Source organism: Bison bison, unplaced genomic scaffold (genome assembly GCF_000754665.1).
Source record: "Bison bison bison isolate TAMUID 2011002044 unplaced genomic scaffold, Bison_UMD1.0 scf7180017864108, whole genome shotgun sequence".
Taxonomy (NCBI): Eukaryota; Metazoa; Chordata; class Mammalia; order Artiodactyla; family Bovidae; genus Bison; species Bison bison.
Window position 1 is genome coordinate 1,803,113 of NW_011494680.1, and position 21,063 is coordinate 1,824,175.

Here is a 21,063-nt window from a genome sequence, read left to right on the forward strand (position 1 = left end):
AAAAAACAGTATCTGAGAAGCTCAATAAAACAAGATATGTCTGTAATAATTACTGGTACTCTGAAGTTGAACTTTTCAAGCTCTTGTCCTTAGCTTTTGTTGACCCTGAAATCAAAGAAGCAGTACTACAACCAGAAGCAAATTAAAACTTTGCTAAAAAGAGCAAATCTAACTGAAGTAAAGATTAATTCCCATTTCTGAATTTTTAAAAACCCTAAATAAAAGAAGCTGAGAAGTCTCTTAATAGGTGCCACTTCCTGCCCTTTAGCTTCTGTTATTCCATTACCACTGTGGGTTGTTTTTCCTTTAAAGCCAATAGTCATAGGATGTTAAGTACCAATTATCCTCAATTTGTATTATTAGGAATGATGTTTTACCTCTTAGTTTTCTTATATAATACCTAGTTATTAGCTTGAGCACATCAACCTTTCTTTCCTCAAAGTATATAAAATCCCTGTAAGCATATTGGGCATCTGTTATTTTCATAAATTGTGCTTTTGCCTCCTCTGTGATAGGAAGGCTTATTTCCAAGCTGATCATTAGATTCTGTAAATCTGTGCCTTGGTTGTGTGGCTGTGTGTAGCCAGAAGCCAGATACAGAGTGAAGTTTACATAATGACTAGAGAACACTTCACTGCTGACATTTGAATTACTTTAGAGGTTGAAGTAATGACTAGTAGTAATTATTAAAATTTTTTTTTCTTCCAAGTGTTTGTTTATATTTCCTACACTGTGAAGTTTCAGCACCATGATAATTAACTGAAAGTATTTTTACTTATTCTAGTCCAGCAGAATCTGAAACAAAAAAACAAAAAAATGATGGATAATACATAGACCACCACCTTCAGGATGACTGTTTCTTTGAGAAGTACATTTCTATTTCTGATTTTAAAATTGAAGACTGTCAAGAGTTTTACAAAGGAGGTGCTCTAGGAAAATAGTTGTCTAGCATTTCCAGGAGATGGGATATAGGAAAACACAGCAAAGGAGATTTAAGTTAAATAGAAAAGTTGTTCTTCCAAACACCTTAATAAAAGCTAAACCCTTGTCTGCAACTCCTGGTTGAGCTTAAATTGCATGACCATTAATGAAATTGAGAGGGACCACCACTGAAATGAAAGGAGACATGAACTTCCACCTGTCATGTCCTGTGATATTGTCATTATATGAAAGCCTCTTGTGCGTTGTGATCTTAGACAAGGTCATATACCCGCTCTGACATCAGCTCTTTCCTATTCTAGGGTTACTTTGAGGATTAGACGAGATAATGGTATGAGGCGCTTGAAAAACCTTTTTCTAAAGTCCTTTAAAATGTTCAGGACTGCCACTTTATCATGTAGTTTTCATTTTTCTAAAAGAGTATTGCAGTTTTTGTGCTCATTCATTTAATAAATCCTCTGCGTTGTTTTTCAGGGACTCCTCCTCTTTGCTCAGTGGCAGTAACTTCTTGTATAACAGCACGTGAAAACCACTGAGTGTAACACCTGGCTGCTCCCTGGGATGAGTTGATTCCCACTGGAGGTGGCCAGCCAGCTTTGGGGACAAGGAGCTGGCCGTGTCTCTTCTGCCACCAGCACCTGCTTTGGGGGAAGGGATCCATGGGTATTAGGGGGATGTCCACTTCATTTGTTGGGATTTAGTCAGAAAGCTAGTTAAAAGTAATTATGTGGGGGAAAACAGTCCCCATCACTGTAAACTTAAACCTTATATAGCTCTTTATTTCCAGCAATGAGATGGTAAAGAACTACCTAATTACCTGGCAGTTATAATGGAAAAACTAACAGACATTTCTGAAAATAATTTTGTAATCCCAGAAAATCAAGTATCGCTTTAGGGAGTCTTTATAAAAGCCTTTGGCTAGGTCTCATGTATTTTAAATGCCTGAATTCACTATTTCTGTTCTATAATTTCTAGAGAATAAAAGTCCTTTAACTTAAAAATCATTTGGCAATTATCTTTCTCATGCTAAAATAAAATTCTTAATGAGGAAAAAAAATTTTTTTTTGCATCATGCAGGTATTTTGAAAAACAGTTTGAACTGTCAGAACAAACGAAATTACCCATGTTTCTTCATTGTCGGAACTCACATGCTGAATTTTTGGGTGAGCTAAAGCTAATATCATATAAGAATTTGCAGAAATCAAACTATTTGCTAAAAGGTATTTCTGTTTTAAATTCACAGACATAATGAGAAGAAATAGAGATCGGTGTGTAGGTGGAGTGGTAAGTATAGAAATTACTTTTAATGATGCACAAAAGCACCTTGGTTATTAAGGTTGGCCACTACAAAGTAATTTAAATGTCAGCAATAAAGTTACTAAGGTTCTGCTCTCTCTTAAATTGAGGGCATATAAATTTACTGTTGAATCTATGGACCAGATAAGGTATAAATATAAACCACACTTTTTTAGTTGCATTTACTTTGTTCAGAGTACAAGAATGAGTACAGAATTCTGTTCACAAGAAAATCCCATGAATTTAGTTCTACACTTTGTAATTGTCTGCATGATCTTTTTCTCTGCTTCTTCCCTCAACCATTCCTCAGTGTCTTTCCATTTAAATTTTGAGCAAAATATAAATTTAATATTTTAAAATATTTCAGCACTGTTTTCAGCTTTGCATTAATTTCTTGTAACTGTATTTGTTGTCACTCTGATTAGAGACATATTCTCATTTATGTAGTTTGCTTCTGTGAGCTGTGGTCATTCAGTTCCATAAATATTATCTAACACTTAGCTCAGATAGCCATAGCATTTTTTTTTTTTTGAATCACAGACTCCTTTGAAAATTGCCTCAGAAAAATGCTCATGTCTACAATTTTCACGTGTAATTTTAGGGGAGACTCACTGATCTCTAGCAAAGCTGTTGCCCAGATGTATGAAATCCCATAGTTATACTGTGCCGGAAAAGGAGGTAGAGCTGGCAAGGAGCGCATACTGTATGCCCACACTGCATTGCTTTGATAGTTGTGTGTATATTTTCTCAAGGTTTTAGCCTCTGCTTCCTCGTTCATACTACTAGTGATATGCACGTTTCCTGCACTGCTCTGCTGTTTCCATCCTGCACACTTTCATCTGTCCTTTCAGTCAGTTCAGTCGCTCAGTCGTGTCCACCTCTTTGTGACCCCATGGACTGCAGCACGCCAGGCTTCCTTGTCCATCACTAACTCCCAGGGCTTGTTCAGATTCATGTCCATTGAGTTGGTGATGCCATCCAGCCATCTCATCCTCTGTTGTCCCCTTCTCCTCGTGCCTTCAATCTTTCCCAGCATCGGGGTCTTTTCCAGTGAATCAGTTCTTTGCATCAGGTGGCCAAAGTATTGGAGTTTCAGTTTCAACATCAGTCCTCCCAGTGGATATTCAGGACTGATTTCCTTTAAAATTGACTGGTTTGATCTCCTTGTAGTCCAAGGGACTCTCAAGAGTCTTCTCCAACACCACAGTTCAGTGCTCAGTTTTCTTTATGATCCAACTTTCACATCCATACATGACTATTGAAAAAACGATAGCTTTGACTAGGTGGACCTTTGTCGACGAAGTAACGTCTCTGTTTTTGAATATGCTGTCTAGGTTTCTCATAGCTTTTCTTCCAAGGAGCAAGTGTCTTTTAATTTCATGGCTGCAGTCACCATATGCAGTGATTTTGGAGCCCCAGAAAATAAAGTCTGTCATTTTTTCCATTGTTTCCCCATCTATTTGCCATGAAGTGATGGGACTGGATGCTGTCATCTTAGTTTTTTGAATGTTGAGTTTTAAACCAGCTTTTTCACTCTCTGCTTTCACTTTCACCAAGAGTCTCTTTAGTTCTTCACTTTCTGCCATAAGGGTGGTGTCATCTGCATGTCTGAGATTATTGATATTTCTCCCGGCAATCTTGATTCCAGTTGCGCTACATCCAGCCTGGCATTTTGTATGATGTACTCTGCATATATGTTAAATAAGCAGGATGACAATATACAGCCTTGATGTACTCCTTTCCCAATTTGGAACAGTCTGTTGTTCTGTGTACAGTTTTAACTGTTGCTTCTTGACCTGCATACAGATTTCTCAGGAGGCAGGTAAGGTGGTCTGGTATTCCCATGTCTTTAAGAATTTTCCACAGTCTGTCATGATCTACAAAGTCAAAGGCTTTGGCGTAGTGGATAAAGCAGATGTTTTCTGGAACTCTTGCTTTTTCTGTGATTCAGCAGATATTGGCAATTTGATCTCTGCTTCCCTTGCCTTTTCTCAATCCAGCTTGAACACCTGGAAATTCTTGGTTCATGTCCTGCTGAAGCCCAGCTTGGAGAATTTTGAGCATTACTTTGCTAGTATGTGAGATGAATGCAATCATGAGGTAGTTTGAACATTCTTTGGCATTGCCTTTCTTCAGGATTGGAATGAAAACTGACCATTTCCAGTCCTGTGGCCACTGCTTTTTCCAAATTTGCTGGCGTATTGAGTGCAGCACTTTCACAGCATCATCTTTTAGGATTTGAAATAGTTCAACTGGAATTCCATCACCTGCACTAGCTTTGTTCGTAGTGATGCTCTCTAAGGCCCACTTGACTTCACATTCCAGGATGTCTGGCTCTAGGTGAGTGATCACACCATTGTGGTTATCTGGGTCATTAAGATCTTTTCTATATAGTTCTTCTGTGTATTCTTGCCACCTCTTCTTAATATCTTCTGCTTCTGTTAGGTCCATACTGTTTTTTGTCCTTTATTGTGCCCATTTTTGCATAAAATGTTTCCTTGGTGTCTCTGATTTTCTTGAAGAGATCTCTAGTCTTTGCCATTCTATTGTTTTCCTCTATTTCTTTGCACTGATCATGTAGGAAGGCTTTATGGTCTCTCCTTCCTATTACTTGGAACTCTGCATTCAGATGGGTATATCTTTCCTTTTCTTGCCTTTTGCCTTCTCTTCTTAGCTATTTGTAAGGCCTCCTCAGCTATTTGTAAGACTTCCATTTTGCCTTTTTGCATTTCTTTTTCTTGGGGATGGTCTTGATCAGTGTCTCCTGTAGTGTCACAAACCTCCATCCATAGTTCTTCAGGCACTCTTATCAGATTGAATCCCTTGAATCTATTTGACTTCCACTGTATAAGTGTAAAGGATTTGATTTAGGTCATACCTGAATGGTCTAGTGGTCTTCCCTACTTTCTTCAGTTTCAGTCTGAATTTTTCAATAAGGAGTTCATAATCTGAGCCACAGTCAGCTCCCAGTCTTGTTTTTGCTGACTGTATAGAGCTTTCTCCATCTTTGGCTGCAAAGAACACAATCAGTCTGATTTCAGTATTGACCATCTGGTGATGTCCATGTGTAGAGTCTTCTCTTGTGTTGTTGGAAAAGGGTGTTTGCTATGACCAGTGTGTTCTCTTGGCAAAACTCTATTAGCCTTTGCCCTGCTTCATTCTGTACTCCAAGGCCAAACTTAAGCTGTTACTCCAGGTATCTCTTCAGTTCCTACTTTTGCATTCCAGTCCCCTATAATGAAAAGGACATCTTTTTTTGGTGTTAGTTCTAAAAGGTCTTGTAGGTCTTCATGGAACCATTCAACTTCAGCTTCTTCAGCATTAGTGGTTGGGGCATAGACTTGGATTACTGTGGTATTGAATGGTTTGCCTTGGAAACGAACAGAGATCATTCTTTCATTTTTGAGAACGCACCCAAGTACAGCATTTTGGACTCTTCTGTTGACTCTGAGGGCTACTCCATTTCCTCTAAGGGATTCTTGCCCACAGTAGAAGATATAATGGGTCATTAGTTCACTGATTGCTAAAATGTCAATGTTCACTCTTGCCATCTCCTGTACTTTATACAGATGCCATCATCATCTGTACTTTACTGATGCTATAATTTGTCCTTTAGAAGCTGTCCTTGGGAATTGAGGGAGGCTTTCATTAATGCCCTTAAGATTATTAATGGCACTTAGAACCTTCAGGCTCTACCTCTCAGACCATTTTCTTTATTTGTAAATAGAATTTATTTGGATGATTTTATAATATAGTTGGATACTCGGGTGGCACAGTGGTAAAGAATCTGCCTGCAATGAAGGAGACAAGGGTTTGATCCTGGGTCAGGAAGATCCCCTGGAGAAGGAAATGGCAAACCACTCTGGTATTCTTTCCTGGGAAATCCCATGGACAGAGGAACCTGGTGGACTGCAGTCCGTGGGGTCATAAAAGAGTGAGACACAATTTAGTGACTAAACAGCAACAATAATACAGTTGACCTTTGAACAGTGTGGTGGTGGTGGTTAGGGGCACTGACCCTGGTGCATCGGATATCCGTGTATAACTTAGTCAGCCCTGTGTATGCGCATGGCCCTCATGGTTCTGCCTCTGCAGATTAAACCAACAAAGGATCATGTAGTACTGTAGAATTTACTGCTGAAAAAAACCAGATGTAATTGGACCTTCTCAGTTCAGGCCTGTGTTGTTAAAGGGTCAGATGTAGTTTAAAAAACTTAACAGCAACAACAAATCCAACCTGTTTGACATTTATTTTAAAAATTGCCAAATAAAGAACTAATCTACAGTGGTTTATGAGGGTTGTATTTCAAATTATCTGGTGCTATCAGAGGCTCTGTTTCTTTCTATTCAGCTGAAAATGCTGAGAGGTAGAACCAACCCTTTTGAACAGCTGTGTTAAGTTTTATTTTTGAGAAACACATTATCCACAAGTGTGTTCAGACTCTAGATTCTGTATTAACATGACATCACTTGTTTAGTGTTTAAAGAAGTCATTTCACGTATTGTTTTGATTACATAAATAACAAATATATCAAAAAGTGTGAAAATTTTTGCTTTAACCTTTATCTTTGAAGGAGAAAAAGACCATCTTAATCCATTTTGCTTGAGCTGATATAGACTATGTAACAATTTACAATTTAATGATGTTCTTACAATCTCTATAGATCTTAAAGTTTGTCTCTTAATTCTCTCTTAGGGAGAAAAGTATCCTCTAACAGAAAAATGAACATCTAAAATTTTAAATAGTTGTGTACATGTCGCTTTAACTTACGCCTTGCCTAGAATGTGGCTCCCTCCTCCAGTCCCCTTCCTAGAGGTACAGAGACCTCAGCACAGCCACAGACAGAAATTCTAGGCAACCATCTCCTCCTTTCCTCATCACATTGGAGACAACAGGTTATAATTGTGCAATTTGATTTGAAAATAAAAACTGTAGTGGCCACCTTTGAAATCCCATGTTCCAAATATCCGTATTGCATTTATATTTTTATTTAGAAAGGCTTATTAAGGTTATTAAGAATTTTAAAGAAAAAGTATTATAATAAAATTGTGCCTTCATATCCTTAGGTGCATTCATTTGATGGTACCAAGGAAGCAGCAGCTGCTTTGATGGACTTGGGTCTCTATATAGGGTTCAATGGTTGGTAGGTCCTTAAGTGCTTTTTTTTTTTTTAACTTTTATATTAAACAGATTCCTTAAATTGTGTTATAGTGAAATGCTGATAAAGATTTAAATTTGTTTTATTAAAATTTGTGTTGCATTGATCTTGGTCTGTGCATTTTAGTAATAAATGTAAGAAATTAAATAGTATGTTACTATTCCAAATTAAAGCTCGAAAATTATAAACTGCCATCCTGTGTTCCAGTGATGGAAAACAATTTTCTGCTGAGGTCAGCAGCTAGCTTTCTCTAGCAATGCAGTTTATTTTCAGATCATTTTATCCCTTTAAAACATGTATGTGTTCCCAGCATCGCATATACATGAGTGATATCCATCTGTGAGGGAAAGGTCACGCTATGACAGTCGTCTTCCGTCTCTGTAGGCCAAGAAACAGAGGCACAGAGAAGTTAGGATACAGGTGTAAAGTCACTCAGTGTGAGAACTTTATGCTCTTCCTCACTTGGTGACCTTCCTGCTTTTATACACACTTAAACTTCAGGCACCCAATGCAGTCCACTAGCATGCTGGGTCCCTGGGCTCAATTTCTTCCAAATGAGTTTTTTAATTTGGTGAGTTTTTACCAGTGTCTTTTCTCAGGATATCAGTGTAGCTCAGTAAATAAATTGCAAAATAGTAAGACTTCCTTCCCCTCTTCAGTGTTTTAGTTCATTAGTTTTATTTTACTAAATTCCATTTTTGAGAATAGAAACATGAAATTATTTGCTCTAGAATTAAGACCTAAGTAATGCTTCTTTCATATTTTAACCAGTGATTTAATTAATTTTATAGTACATTACAGGTGGCTCAGTAGTAAAGAATCCTGCTGCTAAGCAGAAGACAAGGGTTTGATCCCTGGGTCAGGAAGATGCCCTTGAGAAGGGAGTGGCAACCCACTCTAGTATTCTTGCCAGAAAAATCCCATGGACAGAAGAGCCTGGCAGGCTATAGTCCATCGTGTTGCAAAGAGTCAGACACAGCAGCAGCAGCAGCAGCAGCAGCACCCTTAAATGAAATTGTGGGTCAACATACCCAGTTCTGGCCTGTCCCACAAGGAGCTTCCAGGAAGAATCTCCATTCAGAGAGCTGGCAGTAAAATAGTCCTGTTTACACAAGAGCAGAGGAAACCCAACATGGGCAACCCAGGCTTCCTTAAACATAACCAGGGAACCATCAGATAAATGAGGTGAACCAGCAGAAAGAAAGAGACCTAGATAAACAGAAAAATGAACATTAGAGGAAACTAGGGAAAAGCACTTTAAAAGAGATCCTATAAAGATTTGAGATGTTGCATCCATAAAATATGAACAGAATGCTACAGGAAAAATACAGAAGACCTTCTTAAAGATTAAGAAAAACTTTAAAACATTTTTAATTTTTAAAAAAGATTAAAAATTAATGTGTTAAAAATAATAGCACCACTGGAGGAAGCTAGGGAATCAACACACTTAAAAGACTTTTTTATTTACCTCTACCACTGAGTACCTAGTAGTCAGGAACTTTCGCTTTATACAGGTATTCTAATTAATGACAGGCTGATGGAATTATCGTATCATCATTTTGCCAACTCCTTATGAACTAATCAGTCTAGGCAGTGGGCATCCACATCTGACTTAAAGGACAACTAGATATTATGTGCTTCTGGAGAGAAGATCATACATATGAAAATCTTGCCAAAAAATAAAATTCAACTTGAATCCAATCAAAATTCTGGATTGCACTTTAGAGCTCCTTGAAGAAATGCAGAGGACACAGGACCCTGTTAAAAGACAATGCACAGATGAAATCAAGACGGGGAGATTATCAGGGCAAACAACTGGATTTTTTCAACATATTTTACGGGGGGAAAAAGAGATGCAGAACTTAATAGGTTAAGAAATTTAGAACACTGATGACCAACTGTAATATTTGTCCCTCATGTGAACCCTAGGTCAAACAAAAGGAGTAGGTATGACAATTTGAATACTAGATATGATATGATAGAGAGTTGGATTTTTCTTAACATAATAGTATTGTTTTTTAAAAAGTCCTTATGCTTAGAGATGTGTTAAAATGTTGAATCTGTACTACATTTGGACTTTACTTATTGGGAGACAGTAGGGATAAGTGGATGCACAAGATTAATCAGGAGTTGATAATTGATGGGGCTAGATAATAAATACAGGCAGAGAGTTCTATATATTCTAGTTATGTATCTATTTGAAACTCCATAAATAGTTATAACAGGTCTTGAAATAAAAAGTGCAACAAAAAGTATTAGTCATCATCACATTATATAGCAAACCATCCCCAAACTCATTGGCATATTACATTAAACTTTAACACATGGGTCTGAGTCAGGTGGGGTTTAATTGGTAATGTGAGCTCTCTGCCACAGGATACATGTTGGGTTCAGATCTTCACCCTGTGTTTTCATTCCGGACGCCTAGGCACCCGGGTAACAGCTACTTAGTGCTTGCTTATCTCAGAAGATCCTGAGTGCCACTGTAAATCACAAAAGTGCATTCCAAGCCTCTGGCCGTATCATCCCGTTAGTCAAAGCAAGTCTTGAGGCCATGGCCAGATTCAGGTTCCTTCTTCCTACTAAGAAATCATGGCAAAGGTGCAGATATATAATTCTGTCAAAGGAGAGAGAACTGGGACCAATAATCCAGTCTGTCTCAGAGTCAGAAAATGAAAATTAATCCCCCAGAAAAAGAGGTATGAAAGAAGCAGGGCCTAGGAGACCAATTCAGGAGTCCTAAACTTGACTAATAGAAGTCCTAGAGGGAAGAGAGAAAATGAAAGAGGAAACATCCTGTTTTTCCATAATGTTTTCCCTGAGTTAGGCATGGGGGGAAATCTCAATCAGAAGGTTCCAACTGCCTAAAAGGATGAAACAGTTTCATGCCCAAACACATTATCAAGTTTCAGAATGTCTAGAGCAATGGAAGATCGTACAAGTTTCCAGATTTGGGAGGGTGAGGAATGAGGGGTGCAGTTCAAAATCTTTAAAAGATGAACACAGACTGTTACAGAAAGTTACTGTATGACCAACTGATAAACATAAAAAATTTCATCCCCCCCCCGCCCACACACACACACACAATTTCATCCCCTGAAGTCAGATCTGCTTGGAACAGATCTTAATCTAGATTCTATAAGGCCAGGATGTGCAAACACTTTTCTAAAGTACACTTCCATTGTAGCCAACCAAAGTCCTTCAGGATTTTGGGTTAGTTTTGTAATCTGTTTTAGACAAGTTTATAGTATGAAAAAGTTGTTATTCATTAAATACACTTTTATATATGAGTAACTTTTCTTTTTAAAGCTCACTGAAAACTGAGGCTAATTTGGAAGTTCTAAAGTCAATACCTAGTGAAAAATTAATGATTGAGACTGGTAAGTTTGTTTTTAGAACTTAATTTTCATATTAAACCATACCCCCAAGACTTAGAGAAAAGTAATAACAAATATTTTATTTTGAAAAGCATGCTCAAACCTCAACAACTGTCAGAAAGTCTTTGGGGAGTTGTAATGGAAAAATATTCATGCAAGCAATTTTTTCAATTTAGAAGCTTGACTAAGCCTAAGCATTTAAAAATGTGAGATTATGTGGTAACTAAGGAGGTATTTTATTAAATAAGAATGGGTTCAAAAACTATTCAGAATTTTTTTATACAATGGCTTAATTGTACAATACTTTTAAAGTAATGCAAACATTTAAATCAAATTGGGTTTAAGAATTTTAGAAATTTGTTGCCTCGGAATACAAAGTTCAGAGCTAAAAATTCTGTCTATAGCCTTAACTCGAGGCTCTTCTTATACACATGGAGTTTTTAAATAAGTCAAGACTGAGGCATTCTGAAGAAATCAGGTATATTTCCTTAGGGAACTTATGAAAATTATTAATGGTTGTAAAATATGTAAACTATTTTAATCCTTTATTAGAGAGTTAGGTAAGTAAATAATCCCAGTATTCAAAGCACAGTTGGGGACTTCCCTGGCAGTCCAGTGGTTAAGACTCCATGCTTCCAATGCAGGGGGCGTGGGTTTGATCCCTGGTCAGGGAACTAAGATCCTGCATGCCACACTGTGCAGCCAAAAAAAAAAAGCCACTGTTTTACATTCAGTGGAGGCAAAAAAAGTTTTAAATGTTTTCATGTTACTACTGTATTTTGTTTTAGTTAGCTTTAGATCATTTTTTTAAAAGCATATTGTTAGTGGGGGAAGAGGAATAAAAGTTTTAAAAGAATTTGTACAGTTCAAGATTTTATCTTGTACTTTAAAAATTTTATTTAACTTTACAATATTGTATTGGTTTTGCCAAATATCAAAATGAATCTGCCACAGGTATACATGTGTTCCCCATCCTGAACCCTCCTCCCTCCCCATACCATCCCTCTGGGTCGTCCCAGTGCACCAAGCCCCAAGCATCCAGTATCGTGCCTCGAACCTGGACTGGTGACTCATTTCATATATGATATTATATATACTTCTTGTACTTTTCTTAAAGCTGTTTTCTCTTGCCTTTTACCATTTAAGCTGAATCATGGCTTATCTTTTTTAGAGGTTATATAATAGTTTGATAATATTCACTAAAAAAATAATTTAAAAAGGTAAATATCTTTGAGAATCTTTGCTTACCTTTAGATGCACCTTGGTGTGGAGTCAAAAATACACATGCTGGATCAAAATATATAAAAACTTCATTTCCTACCAAAAAGAAGTGGGAAAACGGGCACTGTTTGAAAGACAGAAATGAACCCTGCCACATAATGTAAGTGTCTTGTTTTCATGGCCTTCAGAATATTAAAGTCAATCACCAATACTGTTTACAAAATGAATTCAAGGGACAGAATTAAAGGTGAAATCCAAATGAAGTTATCAAAGACCATTGTAATGCAGTGATTTGGAGGAATTTGTATCAGCTCGTTTTTTTTTTTTTCATACCCTCTCAACCCAAAGTGGTTTTATTATAGCAGTAAGAACTTTTAAGTAATTCTGGTCATTTGTCATTTTGTAGGGAGGGGGAAAGCTCTTAAAGCTATCCATAGATAGAATTACCGTACCTGGCTTAAGTTCTGTTATCTTGCAGGTTTCCTGCTGATGGTTATAAAAGCACAATCTTAGCAGGAGACCCAAATGATTTCACAGCTTGAATAAACCTAAGAAATAACACTGTTCTTTAAGCCTCTGAACAAAAGGACAAATCATAGAAAGGATTTCCTTTTTCCAACTGAAAAAAAGTGCAGAACTTTATAGAATTTTATTTCCTTGGGAAAATCAACATTTGCAAACTGAAAAATTTTAGACTACATTTCAGAAATAAACATGCCTCTGGTCTAATGCTAAATACTAATTAGCATCTATTAACAGTTTTGTTTTAATTATTTGAATAGAGATTTCCCCCCCACACACACATACACACACACTTTAGATTGTAAATTCCATGAAATACATTCTGGAGCTCTTGTCAAGTATCAGAGGGGAGATACAGGTTACTGAGGCCACACGAAAGAATGAAGACCATTCCCACCCTTACCCCACCAGATAAGTAGGTACACTGTGCCAGGCACTTTGGGTAAGGCATTAAACAAGTCTGACAAAGATCCTCCTGGAGCAAACAAGCAGTCAGTAAGTATAACCCAAGACAGTAGTGCTGTTATAGGGGTAGGAACATACATAGGACAGAGCAGCTGCCTGCCCTGAGGGGAAATAAGAGCGCTTAAGTCAAGTGACATTTCAACTGTTTTCTAAGCTGGACTGGGAGTTAGGCCAGACCAAGATACACACACACCTTGAGTGAAGGCAGGCTGGGGAAGAGCTGGGAACAGTGACCGCAGTGTGGCAGAAAGTAGGATGCTCAGTAAGTGATAGGGAGGATAGGCCAGAGAGTGTGTCTCGTGTGCCACCATCTGTGGTTTAGATTTTACCAGGACCCAAAGGATTTTAAGCAGGAAAGTTACTGAACTGGTATCAATCAATCCGTATGGAGAAAAGACTGGAAGGGAGACTGGTGGCAGGAATCATACTGATTTCTCAGTATTATGTGTCAATTTCCAATTCCAAGTAGTTAATAGAAGAAAACTCTGTAATTTGCTAAGAAAACTGGGTCTTTAGTGTCACTTTAAATGTTAATAGATTTGCTTTTAGCATACTTTGTCAGATAAAAGTTTCAGTCACTTCATTTCGTGTATGTTAAACAAAGCATTTGTCCCTATTATAGAACTTAAAAGTTCCAGTTAATCTCTAATCTCTGTCTCTGATTCCTCTAGGTGTTCATATTTTAAAAACCCATAAAGGGAAACAAAAAGCTTAAGACAAAGAATATTTAATGTTTAATTCGACTGAATTTTCTGATTCATGCGTAAGAAATATTCTGTCTACATTGCAATACTGCTAGAAAACACTACTGATAATTACCATCGTTCTAGGCAAAGAAAGTGAAAGATTGGCACCTTTCTGTTGCAGGGCAAAACCTACAGGAAGAGAAAGCACTTCTCTCCCCGCCCTCCCCCCTTCCCCCCAATAACCGTACACTTCCAAGTAACGTGTTCTTAACTTCCTCTGCTGTCACTGTGCTGGTGATGATGCGGCAGTTTCTTGCTGCCCTTTACAACTAGTTCTCTAAGCAATGGCTTTCAAACTGACTGCTATCCCCACAATACCACAGTGTGACTTGGTACATATTTGCATATATAAATATAACCTGAACAAAAATGGAACACTATTTCTCTTACTAATGCAAATGTACTTTTAATTTTTTAAAAGTTCCTTATGACCCACTAATGTGTAATGACCCCCCAGTTTAAAAGGACTCTTCATTTCCACTGGTTAGTTCCGCAATTGTGGGACACATGTGGGCTGGTTTTATAATTTACTTGAACCTGGTTCCTGGCTCTAGTGACATGCAAGATTGTCCCAGAAATCTATCTGTAATTGCTTTGTTTTAAATATCCTAGCAGTTAAACTTTTCTGTTAACACTGCTGAAAAGTTTAATACATACTGTTAGGCTTTTTATGCTAAAGATGCTAAAACAGTATCTTTTCATTTATGTGGAAAAAGATAAATATCTTTAAAACAGAATATGTACTTAGAAGTTTAACTATCTGTTTTTGTTTTGTTTTAGTCAAATACTGGAGATAATGTCAGCAGTAAGAGATGAAGATCCATTGGAACTAGCCAATACACTATATAACAACACTATTAAAATATTTTTTCCTGATATGTAATTGATATGTCTCCCATTTTCCCACCATGTATATAAAATTTCATGATAAACTTAAGTTTCAATAAAGGAATTCGCTGGAAGTTGTCTAAAGAGGTATCATATCACTGCATACCACCCATGAAGTCAGATCAGAATTTTTTAAAATCACTTAATGTTTTGGTTTAAAATAGTGAAAACCCCCCAAAGTATTTCATTTTGTAATTTCTTTAAAAGTTCAAAAGGACAATGTTATGACAATGCTGCAAACACAGAATGGCTAATAAATATACTGATTTTTACATCAAAATTAAAACCATTAGCACATCCTGGTTTATACCAAAGTTTAGTTGATATAAATACGCCTACTTCTGAACTCTCACAGTCTCTGATCTGAATCATTACTTTCAAACCCAGCTCAACTACAATGCTAATATCAAGTGTCAAAAAAGTCTCAGTCACTTCTGACAGCCTATTTTCCCCTTAATTGCAAAATACTCTATATACATATAGAATTTATCCTCTGGTCCAAGTTGTTCTATTTCCTTGATTTAACATAGTTTCCCCTGATTTGCATTTTTATTCTCTCACACCCATTTTAAAAAAAAACTAGGGTCCAGAGTTGGATACATCACAGACTTTCATTGAGGAATCTTTGGCACAGTTGACGCACCATATTATTACATCTATTAAAAAGTTATTTGTTCAAATTTGTCATAAAAATGTGAAAACATTTTATTCTATGTACAATAATGTACACAAATTTAAATAGGTCACCAAAGAGACCAGAAGTAATTAAAGAGGTATATTTACAGTAGCACATCACAGTAAACGGAAAACCATTCACAGATTCAACATTGATACTGTTTTTGTGCTTGGTTACACACGAAGTGAAGCAGATTACTCCATTTTGGATGAACTTAATTTTAAACAAATACCTCAATGATCAGTAAATGCTATTTTAATCAGTATCGTCATTAATCAGTTCTTCAGCTGCTGTGCCCGTGTGCTGAATCACTCCATTTCTTTCTCTCTGAGCGTCGTCATCACAATCTGTACTGTCATCTTCATTCAATTCCCTGTCAGATTCGGCAGCAGCTTCTCTTACAGCTTCCTCTGGGTTTTCATTGGGTGCAATAAATCCATTGTTGTTAGATGTATTTGTGTTATCCTTGATATCATCTTCAATGTACACTTTTTGATGGCACATTGGACAAGTATCTTGAATGTACAGCCACTTCCGAAGGCAAAGTGCATGGAAATAATGATTACACGGTGTGATGCGAGCAGATGTTGTAAATTCATGGTAGCAGATTGCACATACGTCATCTATTTCTTGTAGGCGGCTCCCCTTTATTTCAGGAAGTGAATTAATTTTTTTTACAGCAGTTCTACGATTCATGAATGTCTTCCAGCCATTTTTTGCTTGTAAGTAGATGTTAAAATAGGCATGTAAGCACATCATACAAGCCCGGATTTTACTTCCTGACTCAAACATCATAGTATAAGCCCCATTTCCAAACATTACTACTCCAAATATAAATTCAATAATATTGCCTGTTGAACGAACATAGTAGACATAATCATCAAGCTTTTCCCAGAGGACATTATAGTAGCCATCAATCATGAATAACGTATACACAGTGAGAGAAACTATTACTTTTAGGCAGAGTTCCACACAAAAGGCTGTAACTGCAAATAACCATGTATTTAGTGCATAGTGATGCCAAAGAACATAACTGAGTATAACAGGAAGAATAAACAGGCAAGCAGAAACAAAGAGCACAGGAAAATGTCTACGAAGAGATGACACATGAGAGGCACTGAGCGACATTAATACGGGGTCTGTCATTCCATGGATGAAATGCAGGACTGCTGTTAATAAAAGGCACATGTTTCTGCTTAAGCGGATAAGTCTCTCTTCTGGTCTTAGCCCACTTAAACCAGTCTGAAGAGCCAAAATGAAAAATAAAACAGGTGCTACAAAGCCAAGTCGCCTATCGTCTTCTTCAGTTGACCCAATGAAAGCCAATATTCCAAGACCCAAATAATGGGCTATTGAGGAAATTACAGCACTCATGCCCAGTACAGTGAGTGTAGAGTCACATCCACTAATTATGAGATTGCAAATGAGGTCCCAAAAATCATCCCAAGAGAGAAAGAAGGAATCAGTTTCATTGGCCATTCTTAAAATGTATATTAATACTGTAGCCTGAGCTGTAATTCTTGTTAGCCAGAAGACTCGCAGGACGTCTGGGAAACGAATCCTCTTCCATGTGTCCTCCATTAATAACTGTAATCCATAAATTCGATACATGTGCCTCACTAAAAGATAAACATATCTGGTGGAATAATAAAACCACTTAAGTTTCACTGCCAAGACAAGCACTGTATTTAATGTGAGAATCAAGGAAGAAGTAAAAACTAAAGTCTCTCGGATGTGTAACGGTAGTTCTGTGATTAAGCCTATTACAGGAACCAAGAGATCCAAAATAATTAACTGTGAATAGATGGAATGAATTTGGAGTAGTGTGATGTATCCAATTCCAAACGTTAGCTGTAGAACAATGAGTGCCATCCACAGCGAGGGCCCTTTTCGAGGAAGCAGCTCAATTCCAAAAGCTGATGTGTTGTAGGCACCATAGAAGTCAATGTGCAAAGCAGCATAATAATTTACCAACACTGAAGTCGCAGCTAATAGAAAGGCGGAGCTGTACATGTAAAACTTGAAAAGTGATCGCTGTGACAAGATCAGAACAATACTGGATACAAAAATACCTAAAAAAAGAGAGAGAAAGAGGTCATTCGAACGAAACGTTGTTAAAGCATGTTTTTCCACTAAAAGTTATGATGTTCTTCCTTTAATAAGCGTGAACATTTTCAAACTGATGAACATTATGCCTCAAGACAGTTTAGGCTTAAAGGCCCGTAAGTGTTTTGTAAAATCAGAGTTCACCAGGACAGATCAAACACATCCTTAAAATCTTACCCCTTATTTTCTAATTTTCAGAGTAATTCAAGTAGCATTATATCTCCAGAAACCAAATTACTAAAATATTTCCAAGATGAGATTGTTGTGATAATACAGTTTAACAAGCTTTAAACTTGAAAGAATGTATATTATAATTTCAGTTATTCAAAACTAGTTTTCTTAGATACGCCTGTCATTTAAAAGTAGACATTTAATTTCCAAATACATGGGATTTTGTTTAAAGTATCTTTAATATTAATATCTCATCTTGATACCAAAGCATTTAAATGCTTTCTTCTCTGAAATTACCCTCCGTGTTTTTTTCAGCTTTAACTTTATTGAGGCTTTCAATGGGTAGATGGAAGGTCTCTCCTGGTAAATGTCACACTGCACTTGAAAATATGTGGGTTATTTTCAAATATCCCTTCATACTGATTTCTAATATAATTCCACAATGATAAGAAAACAGACTCTATATGATCTCAACATCTTTGGACCATGAAATTTTTGCACCTTGTTTCATGCCCCTGGATATGTTCCAGTGTCTCCTAGTTTACAGTCTATGGGAACTTAATAGAATTTGTATCCTGTTATTGTGTGAAAACTGTATAAATCTGAATTATGTTGAATTGGTTCACAGTGCTTTTCAGGTCTATTATATCCTACTTCTCTGTATACTAATTCTATTATTTTTTGAGAGTTTGATATTGAAACTCCAACTAAAAATCTTAATTTATCTACTTAAAAATTAATTGTAATATATAACTGAACTATATATAACCTTGTTTTGTATTTTCCAAATCTCTTGTATATGTGTTATCATACTTTGATAATGTAAAAAATTTTGAAGAAAACCTTAAAAAAAGTTAAGATTACTTCATTACAAAAACACTAAAAATAAGCAAAATGGACATTTGTTCCTATTAAATCTGACATTTTTCTTAAAGTGTTCTTTAGAATGTCAAGTTTAAGTTTTACATTTATAGTTACCCCTATTTCCTCCTTTTACTCAAACTGTGAACTCCTGCTGGCTCTTATTTTTCCTGCTGCTTGAATTTGGGAATTCTCCCTTGGGTCCAAGTTCACTTTTTTTCTGTATATACTTTCCTACAGATACCAAATATGTCCTCCACGTTTCCTTTCTCCTTTTGAATCTTTTTCTTCAAATGTTTGTGTGTACCAAGTTGCTTCAGTCATGTCCAACTCTTTGTGACCTCACAGACTGTAGCCCGCCAGGTTCCTCTGTCCATGGGATTCTCCAGGCAAGAATACTGGAGTGGGTTGCCATGCCCTCCTCCAGCAGATCTTCCTGATCCAGGGATCAAACCCGCATCTCTTTACATATCCCTGCATTGGTAGGTGGGTTTATTGTTTCTTGTTTTTTTTTTAAACCACTAGCGCCACCTGGGAAGCCCTTTCTTCAAACAGTCATCCTTCTAATTCTTCAAACTAAAACAGCATTCAGAAAACCAAAACGTATTTTAGTAAGTTTCCCCCTCTCCCACACTATAAGCACCAATATACGGTCTCATAAGGTGCATCCAGCACCTTCTTTCTTGGTGCTCTGACAAATTTTTAAGTGAGACTACAATAAACATTATTATCCAAGGTCTCAACTATAGAAACCACATCCAAATATTCATCTATTTCTACTTCTGCACTGCAACTACTATACTCAGAATTTCTAAAACCTAAGCCTAAACTGATCTCAAACAGCTCTTCCTTTTGATTTCCAATTTCAGTAAGAGATACCATTATTATTCTTTTAACTGTACCTTTAGACCCCCATCCTCAAACTCTGAAAATTAGTGACAAATTCTACTAATATCTATACCTCCCCTTTCCCTCAGTGACACTCATCTATTAGTCTGTCTCAAAAACTCTTTCATTCAAATTCATCTACAAGCCACCAAACTGCCTTTCTTCATGTCTTTGCTCAAAATACTGCAGCAGCTCTGATATTACCGATTAAAATCTACAGGTCTTGTTCTAACATTCAAGGACCCAATTTGCTTTAAAGTATCAATAATATTCCTCTAAACACATGAACCAACACTCCAGATTTCTTTCTTAAACACACCCCTTCTTCTCTGCCGTAATTACAGTTGTATTTACATTCTTCTCTTTGCTTGGCAGGATGGCCCCATTCAACTTCCCAAATCCCTGACTGTCCAAATCCTACCCATCCTACAGACACTGAGACATCACCTAATATTGTAGTTTATAGTTGTGTGTGTGTGCTCAGACACTCAGTCATGTCCGACTCTTTGTGACCCCATGGACTGTAGCCCGCCAGGCTCCTTTGTCCATGAGGATTATCCAGGCAAGAATACTGGGGTGGGTTGCCATGCCCTTCTCCAGGGGATCTTCCCAACCCAGCAATAGAACCCAGATCTCCCACATTGCAGGTAGATTCTTTACCAGCTGAGCTACCAGGGAAGCCCCAGTTTATAATAACCTGACCAAAAGATCTTCACGACCCAGATAATCACGATGGTGTGATCACTGACCTAGAGCCAGACATCCTGGAATGTGAAGTCAAGTGGGCCTAAGAAAGCATCACTACGAACAAAGCTAGTGGAGGTGACGGAATTCCAGTTAAGCTATTCCAAATCCTGAAAGATCATGCTGTGAAAGTGCTGCACTCTATATGCCAGCAAATTTGGAAAACTCAGCAGTGGCCACAGGACTGGAAAAGGTCAGTTTTCATTCCAATCCCAAAGAAAGGCAATGCCAAAGAATGCTCAAACTACCGCACAATTGCACTCATCTCACATGCTAGTAAAGTAATGCTCAAAATTCTCCAAGCCAGGCTTCAGCAATATGTGAATCGTGAACTTCCTGATGTTCAAGCTGGTTTTAGAAAAGGCAGAGGAACCAGAGATCAAATTGCCAACATCCACTGGATCATGGAAAAAGCAAGAGAGTTCCAGAAAAGCATCTATTTCTGCTTTACTGACTCTGCCAAAGCCTTTGACTGTGTGGATCACAATAAACTGTGGAAAATTCTGAAAGAGATGGGAATACCAGACCATCTGATCTGCCTCTTGAGAAATCTGCATGCAGGTCAGGAAGCAACAGTTAGAACTGGACATGGAACAACAGACTGGTTCCAAATAGGAAAAGGGAGTACGTCAAGGCTGTATATTGTCACCCTGTCTATTTAACTTATATGCAGAGTACATCATGAGAAACGCTGGACTGGAAGAAACACAAGCTGGAATCAAGACTGCCAGGAGAAATATCAATAACCTCAGATACGCAGATGACACCACCCTTATGGCAGAAAGTGAAGAGGAACTAAAAAGCCTCTTGATGAAGGTGGAAGTGGAGAGTGAAAGAAGGGAAATAGATGGGCAAACAGTGGAAACAGTGTCAGACTTTATTTTTCTGGGCTCCAAAATCACTGCAGATGGTGACTGCAGCCATGAAATTAAAAGACGCTTACTCCTTGGAAGGAAAGTTATGACCAACCTAGAGAGCATATTCAAAAGCAGAGACATTACTTT

The 21,063-nt window shown here is 37.3% G+C and overlaps 2 protein-coding genes across 4 annotated transcripts in view; one reads left to right on the plus strand and one right to left on the minus strand.

Moving 5' to 3' along the window:
• TATDN1 (TatD DNase domain containing 1) overlaps positions 1 to 15,469 on the plus strand; it is a 28,888-nt gene extending 13,419 nt beyond the window's left edge. The window contains exons 7-12 of one of the 3 annotated variants that reach the window (XM_010838901.1): positions 2,017 to 2,102; positions 2,183 to 2,223; positions 7,303 to 7,379; positions 10,704 to 10,774; positions 12,026 to 12,152; positions 14,506 to 14,697. In XM_010838901.1, coding sequence (XP_010837203.1) covers positions 2,017 to 2,102; positions 2,183 to 2,223; positions 7,303 to 7,379; positions 10,704 to 10,774; positions 12,026 to 12,152; positions 14,506 to 14,608 — 505 coding nt within the window. In that variant the 3' untranslated portion in view covers positions 14,609 to 14,697. Of the gene's footprint in view, positions 1 to 2,016; positions 2,103 to 2,182; positions 2,224 to 7,302; positions 7,380 to 10,703; positions 10,775 to 12,025; positions 12,153 to 14,505 lie in introns of all 3 variants that reach the window. The other 2 variants (XM_010838902.1, XM_010838903.1) reach the window with 2 other exon arrangements.
• The window catches only part of RNF139 (ring finger protein 139), a 14,662-nt gene continuing 8,892 nt past the window's right edge, over positions 15,294 to 21,063 (minus strand). The window contains exon 2 of the mRNA XM_010838900.1: positions 15,294 to 17,361. Coding sequence (XP_010837202.1) covers positions 15,545 to 17,361 — 1,817 coding nt within the window. The 3' untranslated portion in view covers positions 15,294 to 15,544. The remainder of the gene's footprint in view (positions 17,362 to 21,063) is intronic.